Consider the following 13,037-nt stretch of genomic DNA (forward strand, 5'->3'; position numbering starts at 1 on the left):
TGATTGTATTCCTTAATAATCTCAATCAAAGAACATTAATTTAAATTAAAGAAATTATTATATTTTGTTGCTAAAACATTTTATTATGTCAAAGTGACTTTTAGAGTCAAAGATAATTCAAGCATTTGAAGCATTTTGTTTTGCTAATATACAGTGTATATATATATATATATATATATATATATATATATATATATATAATTGTATTTATTATTAATGTTAATAATGTGCAGCAAAATGTTGATAATGTAACTAGTTTATGTTCATATTTTTATTTAAAATGGGAATCTACCCCCAAATTATAACTTGACAGTTTCCTTTTTATAACAAAACTGTTAATCATGTTTTTATTTGTATGATTAAATTCATTTATTTAAAATTGTCAGAAAATGACTTCCATAGGAAAATGCATTATCACAGTGAAAATGAAATAATTTCATATTCACTTCTGGCACATATTTTGCGGATATCTTTTTATAATGATATTGTTCATCTGGTTTTCATTTTCATTCTTATAGTTTAATTCATTTATTTAAAACTGGTAGAAAATGTCCTCCATACATCTTACCCCACTGTCCCTTAAATGTTATAAGCGCTAGAATAAAACCTTAAGCATTCACCCAAGTCATTTTAGCCTTTTTATCCGATTGGATGTATTTACTTATTTAGAGATTCTTGAAAAAAAAAAATAAGAATAATAAAATAAATTCACAATATATAGGCCTATATGAAAAAAAAAAAAATATATATATATATATATATATATATATTTGCCACATTTTCTCCATACAAAAAAAAAAAAAATCTATTTCTTTCCCTCCCCCTGCCAGAGTAGGAATTTAATCCAGTGGATGTGAACAGATGTGTGTGGATAAGCCTCTTATTACCTTAAATCACCAAAAATCACGTGCTGGTCCATATATATATATATATGTGTGTGTGTGTGTGTGTGTGTGTATATATATATAATTGATAAGTGTCCTAAAATCACCTTGACTGGGTTGAGATCCACTGCAGCAGCACAGGGACTGAGACAGCATCCCTCTGTGTTGTGACATCCTGGCATGCGCAGCTTCCGCTCTCATCCAATAGCAGGTTGGAGCCGCGCTGGGCTGCGGGGCGAAGCGCTGCTTCTTGTCCGGGTCTGTGGGTTTGACGAAGGATTTAACTCATTCTTCCGGTAAGTTTGCTGCTCATATGATGATATGTAAAGCTTTGGGGGTTTCGGGTGAGAATACGATCTGTCTATGACCTTCAGGAGTTTAATCTGCATGCTAAAGTCCGGATGAAGGTGTTCCGCGCAATTCGGGAATACCGCAATGCAGAAGAACAGGGAGGATGAGTCCGGTCATAGTTGATGCCATCCCTTGAAAAAGCAAATACATAAAATAAACAAACAATATATATATATATATATATATATATATATATATATATATATATATATATATATATAATTAGAATACTTATTACATGTATTCTTTTTTAAATTATAAATTAATGTGTGAATTCATACAAATTCCATGATTTAAGGTAGGCTGTTTTTAACATACCGTTAAGTGTTATGCTGAAAGAAGCTGTGATGCGAGTTAATTCTAAGATATTTACTTGCCTAAAGTTTAAACGGGACAGAAGTTAGTCGTCGGTTTCCTGGCAACAAAAAGGATAGAGATTGTAATGACAGTATTGTGTCGGAGGGAGGCGCTAAAGGGTTATCACCAATGACGCAGTGATTACAAAAATACACTTAATATGTTAAGATCACACCAAACTAATTATAATATTTAAAAACCAAATGAAGAAAAGGACAATGAAATCCATCTATTTTTATAGCTCTTTTAAATTGAAACGGAAATCCTTGTATTTCAGTGCGTTTGAAGATCTTTCAGATTTTTACTGCCACTCCCTTAGTATGAGATTACATGCAGTGACCTAAATCCAGTGTGCAGGACTAGAGCAGACAGCAGATCAGAGGATGCATTGAGATTATAAGAGATTGGTGAAAATAAGTATAGACCCAATGTGCATAACTTATAAAAACAATTATATAGAGAGATGGATGGCCAGACATGTTCTATAGATGTATGATAAACATAACTGAGGTGGCAGATAAAAATGTCCCTGCTCTCCCTCTGCAAGCATGTAGCCTATAAAAGTGCAGTGGCAACAAATAAGAAATGCAGCATGTGTTAGCAAGGATAGCAAATGTGTATGTGTTTATGCTAAGATTCAGATTGACCTTTCCTTTATGTGTTACATCTGCAGTCATGACTGAACTTGTGTGTGTAAACATGCATGTCTACATATGTGCATCTGTGTGTGAGTCAGAGAGAAGGTATGGATTGCCGATTCACTTTTAACATGGGTAGGATGCGATACATTGTTAATGTTTCCATTTTAGACACAGTCTGCTATGGTCTGCACATCAGAGTGAGACAATGCAGCTTTCAGTAGCTTTCAACACTGCAGCTATACAGCATTTCACCCACACACACACAAACACACAGGTTCTTTCTGTTTTTCTCTTTCTCAGGCTTGGTTTTTAACTGTCAGATCAAGATGGTGACCCCAGCCATGCTTCTGTGTGTGCTCTCTTACTTCTTCTTATTAGCCGGTGAGGAACTGAATGTGTGTGTGTGTGTGTGTATTAGGCTAAATTTTAGGCTGTGACACTCAAATAATACCTTGTGAAGTGGAAAGCTGCATGTTTGTAATAAATCCTAAAATAATAGAGAGGTGAGCAAGTGATATAATGCTACATTTCTCAAAAATCTGTTCTGATAAACAAACAAATCTTAACTTCTACATCTCGAAAAGCCTGAGGGTGGGTAATATTAAACAAATCTTGATTTTTAGGATGAACTATTCCTTAAAAATGATCTATTTACATTTATATGACTCATTTTATATATATATAATGGATATTCTGCTGAAACAAACAATACAAAGTTATGTCCAAGTAAATTAAAGTTGTTCTGAAATTATATTTATTATTATTTTTTTCAGCTGCAATTAAACCCAGGATATTTGAACCCAGAATTTTTGACAGTAAGTCTATAACTTTTACCTACAATTAAATACATAGAATGCAGTATTGATGTACTTCACCTCAGTATATTTTACCACAGTCGAATGGATAGGTTGTTTATTTGTATATTGAATATAATGCTGGCTCATCTCATGTCATGTCCATCAGAGGAGGCCACAGGCTTTGGGCCCATTTTTGAGGAGGAGCCCTTGGACACAGTGTATGCGGAGGATTCACCGGAGAACAAAATCTCCATGAACTGCAGGGCGCGGGCCAACCCTCCTGCCCTTATCAAGTACATTTTTACACTTCTGATCCTGCACTTTGTTTGTCATTACCACTGGGAATTACAGGGTGGTGTTTACTAGATTGTTTGCACTTGCAAAAAGAGACTTTGAGAAAATCAAGCAGAAGGTTATTAATAAAACACTATATTTCACAGATGGTGGTTAAACAACTGGGAAATTAAACTGATGGAACAGCCTGATGAGCACTTTAGCCTGGTGGGAGGAAACCTGGTCATCACCAACCCAGACAAGGGCAAGCATGCTGGGAAATATGTGTGTGTGGCTAAGAACGTGTATGGCACTGTCATCAGCAAAGAGGCCACCGTCAAATTTGGATGTATGTGACAGATACAGTAGGATTTCTTATACTTGTAAAGATTATAAACTGTTTCCAGATGTTTGTTTTGTCATAAGCTCTCCTGAGTTATTATTATGTATTTTCTTCTGGCTGTAGACCTCAACCAGTTCCCTACAGATGAGAGAGAGCCGGTGCATGTTAAGGAAGGACAGGGAGCAGTGCTTCTGTGTTCTCCTCCCTCTCGCTATCCAAGTAAGACGTGATCACTTTTGTTTTCAAATCTTTGATTAGCAGCGCCATAGCACACACATGCAACATTTGTTGTGTGTCACCATGATAAAAAAGCACTTTTTCTCAACACTGAAAAAAAATGAGAAATAAAGATTCACTTACGATTATGTTTTCTGATACATTTTAAAGTAAAAAAGTAAAATGTACTTTAAAATGTAATGTAAATAATTTCAAATAATATCACTTTTTGACATTATACTCAATAAAGTGAGTAAATCTAATAAATAAAACATCAGTTTCTAGAGTTACTCTTAAAAATCTGGTTCATTTTTAATACTTGAACAATAATACCACAATATTTAATAAAGAATATCTGAGATATAATTAGTTAACCCTTTAAATATGGTTCCATTTGTTACATAAGTTAACATGAACTAACGCATTTATTAATCTTCATGTTGATTTTAGCATTTACTAATACATTATTAAAATCAAAAGTTGTATCTGTTGATATTAATTAATGAACCTAAACTAACTCGAATTAACAATGTGCAGTAATAAATACTATACTACTAATAAATACACTTGTATTTTCCATCGTTATATAAAGTTAATCAATGCATTTAACCATTGTTAACTAATTAAACTTTATTGTAAAGTGTAACAATATATATATACGAATACCATACTCTCTGGAAAAAAAGGTACAATGCATGTCACTGAGGTGGTATCTTTTCAAAAGGTACTAAAAGGTATCGTCCCAGTGGCAGCTTTTTTTTTTTTTACCTTTTTGTTTTGTTTTGGAGAGTGCATAATACCTAGCAATCATAGAGGTGATTTATGCGCACATCCACTTTCCTTTCACCAACCGAAATCTCATTTCTGTCAGTTGCTTTGTTTGTCTCTCAGGTGAGGTGTTATTCCGCTGGATCTACAACGACTTCCCCAACTTCATCATCCCAGACCAGAGGCGTTTCGTGTCTCAGACCACTGGGAATATGTACATCGCTAAAGTCGAGGCATCTGATGTTGGGAATTATTCTTGCTTTGTGTCAAGCCCCACCATTGGCAAGAGTGTTTTCAGCATGCCGATTCCTCTGCTTCCACAAATAGAGAGTGAGTGCTGCCACATTACCCACAATCCTAAGTTTTTTTCCTCATAATTGCCTTACTGAGACCACTGTTGCTTTTAAAGGTTAATTAATGATCTCTGCCTTCACAACAGAGGAGGTGAAGCGCTATCCTGCTGATATCCGTGTGAAGTTCCCCAAGACTTATGCTTTGGTGCATCAGAACATCACTCTGGAGTGCTTTGCCCTCGGAAAGTGAGTCATACCATTATGAGACCTTGGTACTTTCATATACAGTATAAAATACAGTGGCAATGAAGGAATGTATACATTCATGGTCTTAACAGGCTACCCTGAAGTATTTCATGGTACATGTCTAATAAACATAGCAATACAACAGTACTTTTCTGTTAGTGAATCAGTCATAGTATTGGGTTTTTGTTTGTTTTTAACCGTATGAATTCAATGTTTACCTTTCAGTCCGCTCCCACACATCCGCTGGAGGAAGTTAGACGCTGATCTCCCACCCAACTATGAGGTCAGCATGAATGGAGCTTTACTGCACCTGCTTAATGTTCAGTACGAGGATGAAGGGAGCTACGAGTGTGAGACGCTCAACGTTAAAGGGATGGACTGGTATCGACAGTGGCTCTATGTGGAAGGTAAGACAAAAGGACAGACACTGGTTTAGTTCTTTTTATATACGGTTTATGATAACTAATAATAAAAAGTAAATAATATTCTATTATCAGGGGTTCAATACGTTTTCAGCCCTGCAAGGTTCTCATAAGAACACCTGGAGATTTAGTTTGGTCCTCACAGTGCACATACAGTAGTGTGGCCTTTACTGTATAGAACGTCTTGCACAAAGTTACTTGAGTTACCTACTAGACAGTATTGGATTTCAAATGCTGTGATCGTTTCCTCAGGTGCTCCAGAGTGGGCAGAGCACATCAATGACACGGAGAAAGATGTTGGAAGTGAACTCACTCTCAGATGTGTTGCTGTGGGGAAGCCTTTACCATGGATTCGCTGGCTGAAGGACGGCTATTCGGTTAATACTGTTTTATTTGTTGAGGAAAACCCATATGAGACCCTCAGAGTAATCAAGTAATCACAGTTCTGTCTCTTTTTTAGTACGGCAAAGGGGAGCTGAAGTTTTCCAGTCTCACTTTTGAGGATTCGGGGATGTATCAGTGTGTTGCTGAGAATGAATGGGGGACCATCTATGCCAGCGCTGAGCTTCGAGTCGTCTGTGAGCTTTTAATCATGGCTTTTTAAGTATAGCTTACATAGTAAAAAAGAACTGGAAGTGTCTTCAAAAATAGTTGAAGGTTGAGTGTCTCCAATGGTCTCTTCACAGCCTGCGCACCAACATTCATTTATAATCCAGTGAAGAAGGTTCTGCTCGGGGCTGAAACGGGACGTGTGGTTATAGAGTGCAAACCCCGCGCTGCTCCTAAACCCAAGTTCATCTGGAAACGAGGCTCAGAGCTGCTGACCAACTCTTCAAGGTTTGTCAGTCGATCTTAAACGCTTGCATTTACTTACAGCTGAATCATAATGTTTTGGCAGAGCTGGAAGCTTAGCTACAGTTATCTTCATCCTCTTCTCTCTTCGTCCTTGTTTTTTAGGATGTTAATTTGGGATGATGGAAGTCTGGAGATTCTGAACGTGTCAAAAAGTGACGAGGGCTCGTACACATGCTATGCAGAGAATGACCGCGGCAAATCCAACAGCACAGGGACCCTCACTATCACCCGTCAGATGGAATTTTATTTATATTATTTATGCCAGTTTAGACAATACTATATTTTTATTGTTTAGGTCAGTTTAATTTGAGACAATATCAGATTATTATTATTTTTTATCATTTAGTCAGTTCAGACAATACCATCCTTATTTTATTTTATTTTATTTATACAAGTTTAGTCAATAGCTATTTTATTTATTTATTATTTATACCGGTTTTGACAATACCTATTTTATTTTATTTATTTCAGTTTAGACAATAGCTATTTTATTTTATTTACTTATTTATTGCTTATTCCGGTTTTGACATACCTATTTTATTTATATCAGTTTAGACAATAGCTATTTTTTGTATTTATTTATTATTTATACCAATTTTGACAATACCTATTTTATTTTATTTATTTCAGTTTAGACAATAGCTATTTTATTTTATTTACTTATTTATTGCTTATGCCGGTTTTGACATACCTATTTTATTTATATCAGTTTAGACAATAGCTATTTTTTTGTATTTATTTATTATTTATACCAGTTTTGACAATACCTATTTTATTTTTCTTTTTTTTTTTACAACAGTTTAAACAATACCTATTTTATTTTATTTGTATTTAAGCCAGTTTAGACAATACCTATTTTATTTTATTTGTATTTAAGCCAGTTTAGACAATACCTATTTTATTTTATTTAAACCAGTTTAGACAATACCTATTTTATTTTATTTAAACAAGTTTAGACAATACCTATTTTATTTTATTTATACCCATTTTGACAATTCCTATTTTATTCTATTTTATTTATACCAGTTTAGACAATACCTATTTTATTTATTTATTATTTATACCAGTTTTGACTTTACCTATTTTATTTATACCAGTTTAGACAATACATATTTTATTTTATTTTTGACAATAACAATATATTCTTTTATTTAATATTATTTATGCCAGTTTAGATAATACCAGCTTTGTTTTATTTTGTTTTATTTTATTATTGACAATTCAGACAGTATGACCTTTGTATTGTTTTATTTTATTTATGACAGTTTAGACAATAGCAACTTTTTATTTTATTTTATTAATGTATAATAATGAATATAAATATTTCCACTGAAATGTAGTTATTTAATTTTATGTTACCATAATTTAATTTACATTATCTTGTAAATAAAATTATTAATGGCCATGGGTAGTCTTTATTTAACTTTTTTTTTTTTTATCAACATCAATGCATTTCAGGTTGAAATTGATATGAATTTGTCTGTATGTGTGTTTATCGTAGATTTTGTAACTGGCATTTTTCATTTTTTATACATATTCCTTGTAACTTCTCAGTAAAAATGAGGTAATATGAGGTATATGCATTTGTATCCGTTTCATTTTCTCAGAGGCCACCAAAATCACGGTGGCTCCATCAGACACTGAGGCGGTTGTAGGAGAAAACGCGATTCTCCAGTGCTCTGCATCATTTGATCCCAGCCTGGACATCACCTTCATCTGGACTGTTGATTCCTACATCATCAACTTCTACACAGACTTCGAACACTACGAGCTGCTCATGGTGAGTAGAGACAGGAATCTCGGGGCACTGGAATCTCAGGAAGACAGGTCATTTCATTATGTGTGTGTGTGTGTGTTTGCAGGGTCACGAGAACAGAGGAGACCTGCTGATCAAGAACATTCAGGTGAGGCATGCAGGACACTATTCCTGCACAGCTCAGACTATAGTGGACAACGCCACTGCAGAAGCTGATGTCTCTGTCAGAGGTTAGTGATTCGAACCCTGTGTGACCTAGCTCATGAAAACTATACCTCTGTTGTGTGCATATAATCAAAAACCTGAACAGAACTGTATTAAAAACAATGCGGTGATGTTTGTATTGTTTCGGCTTCAGGTCTGCCTGGTCCTCCAGGTGGTGTCCGTGTGGAAGAGATTGGAGACACGTCAGTAAAACTACGATGGAGTCTGGGATCAGACCACGGTAGTTCTCTTATCCAACATGTTGTACAAACACGAGACTTTTACGCCCTGGATCCAGAGGACTGGAAAACCGCATCCACCTGTGAGTCCACTAGAGGGAGACAAAACACATATTTTAAGTATTTCCAACTATTTTATTTAATTTTTTTACATTATTTTTTTGGAAAACTGGTCTGAAAAACACGGAGCCCCACACATGGCATGCAGGAGAAAATAATTTTGAACTGGTTTACTATTTCGTTCACTCGATTTATAAATTGTGCGCACGATTTAGCAAATCGAGGGAATGCAATAGTAAATCAAGGGAATGCAATAGTAATCGTGTGCATGTTTTAGTACATTGAGGGAACGAATTAGTAAATTGTGCGCACAATTTATAAAAAATTTTCTTGCATGTCATGTGCGGGGCTCCGTAGAAAAATAATACATAATGAATGTTTTTTTTGTACAAATGTTTGTTTTAGAATACTATATTACTATATGTAGTTTTGACTTTTCCAACTCATTTTCTTAGAAACCTAGTCTGAAAAAGAATACAGAAACAACGGGGTTTTTTTTGTATGAATTTTTATTTTTTTGGTATTTTAGAATATAATTTATTCAATTAGATTCGACTTTTTCTGTCACACTTGGCAATAAGATCTTGCGAAGAACTTCAGAATCAGAATTTTTTAAGAGAACAAATATTATTTTCCCAGCTCCTGTGTTTTTGGACGGATCTGCGGAGTTGGCCACCGTTGTTGACCTTTATCCCTGGATGCAATATGAATTCCGTGTGCATGCCATCAATGAATTTGGAGCAGGGGAAAACAGCCGGCCATCAATCAAAATCAAGACATGGGACGCCAGTGAGTTTATTTGTGTTTAATTAATATTTAATCTTATATAAAATAGATATTTAATTAATATATATATATATATATATATATATATATATATATATATATACATACATATACTAAAAAACAGCACTTTGTATATGAAACAAAATGTGACGTCCTGTGAAGCACATATAGATTCTCACCCAGTGTTTCTCTTGTCTCAGGGCCTACAGTGGCTCCTTCTGACGTCATTGGGCAAGTTGGAATAAGCGGAGAGCTAATCGTGACCTGGACTGTACGTGTTCTTTTGCCACTGTATTTATGCTATGTTTTGTCGGTCAATGCTCAGTGGCAAATTTCTGATGTCTCTCATGTGCTTAATCCCACTGCAGCCTGTAAAGCCTCAGTTCTTCTTTGGTAAAAAATTTGGCTATACTGTGGCGTTTAAGCAGCATGAGGATTATCAATGGAAATGGTCAACTGTGGAGGATCCTGAGACTAGACGCTACATCTATAAAGAGAGCATGACCCAAGACACTGAGATACAGGTCAAAGTGAGCACCTACAATAACAAAGGAGAAGGACCCTCAAGTCTTATATCGGTGGTCTACTCACCAAGGCTTGGTGAGATGTATTTCTGTTTATTGATTGATTGAATGATTGTTATTAACTGAGAAAAGAACATTAGAACATTATTTTATCCTTATTTTAATTTATAATCATTTAATTTTATTACTGCAGCCTTATTTTACTGTATTACTTCCATTATTGTAATTAATCCTTAATTTAATTTAATTTAATTTCTTCCTGGAACCTTATATTACTGGCGCAATTTTTATTTATATTTATTATTTTATTTTATAATATCACTGGGACCTTTGTTTTAATTCATCCTATTTATTTTATTCTATTCTATTTTATTTCTTTCTGGAACCTTATATTAATGCCCCTATTTTAATTTATATTTTATTATTTTATTTTATAAAATCACTGGGACCCATGTTTTAATTTGTCCTTTTTATTTCATTTATTTTTTATTTTTTTCTACCTGGAACCTTTTATTAATGCCCCTATTTTCATTTATATTTTATTATTTTATTTTATAATATCACTGGGACCTTTGTTTTAATTCATCCTTTATTTTATTTTATTTTATGCCATGTGTGTTTATTTTATTTTATTACTGTAACCTTAATTTTTTATTTAGCCTTTAAGTTTTAATTCATCCTTTATTTTATTAATGTGTTCATTTAGATTTTAATTTATTTTATTACTGGAACCTTAGTGTAACACTTTAATTTAATTCATAATTTATAACTTTATTTTGCTTTATTATTGGAACCTTTATTTTATTTTATTTGCTCTTACCTGAGTGTAATATCTCTCAGCGCCGACTGAAGCTCCATTAGACGTCTACGCCCGCCAGGTCACCTCTACAGAAGCTTTGGTCTGGTGGTTACCGGTCTATCAGGCGCCGCCAAACTGGGTGGACGGATACCAGGTGAGACCTAAGTGGAATAGTAGGGAATAAAATTTATTTTAATCCTCATGTCTCTTCATTTGGTGTCCAGATTCGTTACTGGAGGAAGTACGATGATAATGAGGCTGCTGCCTCACGAGTTATTGTGCACAGAACAATGAACCAAACACGCCTGGAGAACATGCGGCCTGACTCCCACTACCTCATAGAGGTACGAGCATTCAACGGAGCTGGGCTCGGGCCACCCAGCGAGCATTGTGAAATGTTCACCAGGAGACCACGTAAGAGATTTACTCTTATCTACTTCACTCAATACAGATATTACATTTGAAACCAGAAGCTCAAGGAGCTTACATGTACTGATAATATATGTGTATTATCTTTCCAGCCCCAAGTCGCCTATTGAGAGTCTACAAATATGTCAGCTTCAATCGCAAATGGCTCTATCTGTACTGGGATCACATTTATAACTACTGGAATGAATCCTATGTGGAGGGATACAAGGTGAGTCAGTTATACTTTTCTCTGTTTTCTGTTGACAAAAGATTTGGGAGACACATTCATTCATTTCTTGTTAATCTTAGTGTTTACTTATGATTTTTTTAATACCCTTTTTTTTATTGGAACCTTTTTAACACCTTTATTTTAATGAATCTTTACACTATATTTAATTTTATTATTTATATTATTTTTATTTTAATATCCTTATTTTAATTGATCATTTATGTATTTAATTAATTAATGTTTCTATTTATATATTTATAAATTTTTTGTGTGTGGTTACTGATGTTTTGGGAAAAATGTGTAACCTTTTGGATTTTTCTCTTCTCAGATTTTGTTCCGGAAGGAAGGAGAGCGTTATGGGAAGCTTTACACCACAGGCAGCCACTACATCGACTTTCCCATGCCAGAGACGGGCGATTACGTCATAGAGGTGCGAGCCCGCTGTGAGGGAGGTGATGGACCCATATCACAGATCAGAGTACAAGGTGAATACTGTCTTTTATTAATCAGTCATCACTGTAATCATGTTGATGATAACGACAAAATGCTATCTGAAGCTCTGCGTAATTTCAAGTAAGTGTTCACTACAACAATTGAAATACCTTTCACATATTCACAGATGCAGTTCCACAGACGTCACTGGTATTGCTGCTTATCTTTCTTATTGTTTTGTATTATGTTTAGGTAAAGCCTCTCTGGGCCCTGAGTCTCTCAGTGTCGCCGCTGTCTTGCTGCTGGCACTGGCCTGGATGAATTTAGGCCTGTAGGCAGAACCAGTGTCAACACAACTCTTGGTTTCCCTTACAAAATACCCACAATCAACTAATTAAATGGTATTGTAAAATAAATATATGGTAGCAGGATAAGGTGAATTTATTTGATGACTTTCCAGTCAATTATACAGAAATAAGACATATTTACTTATTTATTTATTACTTAATATTTATGTTTTGCTAGTCATTTTTTCCATGTCTACACCTGCACTACATTATCGCTTATAGACATGTTTAAAGAGTTTGTTTATACACTTGGTCGTCCACACATATTTAATTTCCATTTGACAATGTTTACAAATCATTTTTTTTTTGTGACTGTTTGATTTTAAAATTTCTTTCTTTCTTTCTTAGTAGTTTACCACAAGTTTGCATTGCTATTTTCATTTGTATATTAGTAAACATTGAAAACATCACCAAACAAAGTGCTTCTCGGTTTGTCTTCCTATACCAAGTTTTACATGTCAGAAAGATTGAAACTTCCAGTTACAGTATATTTAAAATAATAATAATAATAATAATAATATTTGTAAAATATTTTAAAACTAAAATTAACGTTTGAATCATGCTGATATAGAAATAGCGTGAATTTAAAAGAGTCCAGTATCAAATGTTATTTGTTAAAGTTTATAAGCTAAGTTTATATTAAAAACTGCTGTAAATGGACTACAACCGATGTCAAACGTGTCAAGCAAATAAACTCACGTCCTTGTGGTAGTTGTAGTTCGTATTTAGCAACTTAGCAATGAATGTGTGTAATTTATTTTGTACAAAAACGTTGATCTCTTGAAGTTAACAGGCTTCAATTTAGTT

The 13,037-nt window shown here is 34.2% G+C and overlaps 1 protein-coding gene across 1 annotated transcript; it reads left to right on the forward strand.

Annotated features, from left to right (window-relative positions):
* The first annotated feature begins 1,029 nt into the window (after positions 1-1,029).
* Positions 1,030-12,241, forward strand: cntn1b (contactin 1b). Its single transcript, XM_059511051.1, has 24 exons — positions 1,030-1,180; positions 2,534-2,614; positions 3,007-3,048; positions 3,197-3,323; positions 3,471-3,652; positions 3,770-3,865; positions 4,754-4,960; positions 5,070-5,169; positions 5,395-5,576; positions 5,844-5,968; positions 6,052-6,169; positions 6,278-6,428; positions 6,549-6,676; positions 8,054-8,226; positions 8,309-8,432; positions 8,561-8,728; positions 9,345-9,494; positions 9,692-9,762; positions 9,860-10,091; positions 10,856-10,968; positions 11,039-11,228; positions 11,336-11,451; positions 11,780-11,936; positions 12,136-12,241. The coding sequence occupies exons 2-24, from the start codon at positions 2,560-2,562 to the stop codon at positions 12,216-12,218; spliced, it is 3,090 nt and encodes a 1,029-aa protein (XP_059367034.1). The 5' UTR covers positions 1,030-1,180; positions 2,534-2,559; the 3' UTR covers positions 12,219-12,241.
* The last annotated feature ends 796 nt before the right edge of the window (positions 12,242-13,037 follow it).

The sequence above is a fragment of the Carassius carassius genome, chromosome 26 (genome assembly GCF_963082965.1).
Source record: "Carassius carassius chromosome 26, fCarCar2.1, whole genome shotgun sequence".
Taxonomy (NCBI): Eukaryota; Metazoa; Chordata; class Actinopteri; order Cypriniformes; family Cyprinidae; genus Carassius; species Carassius carassius.

Coding starts and splice junctions, on each gene's coding strand:
- cntn1b (XM_059511051.1), top strand. CDS start 2,560: ATGGTGACCCCAGCCATGCTTCTGTGTGTGCTCTCTTACTTCTTCTTA. Junction 4,961..5,069: donor TCTGCTTCCACAAATAGAGA/GTGAGTGCTGCC, acceptor CCTTCACAACAG/AGGAGGTGAAGCGCTATCCT. Junction 6,677..8,053: donor AGGGACCCTCACTATCACCC/GTCAGATGGAAT, acceptor TCATTTTCTCAG/AGGCCACCAAAATCACGGTG.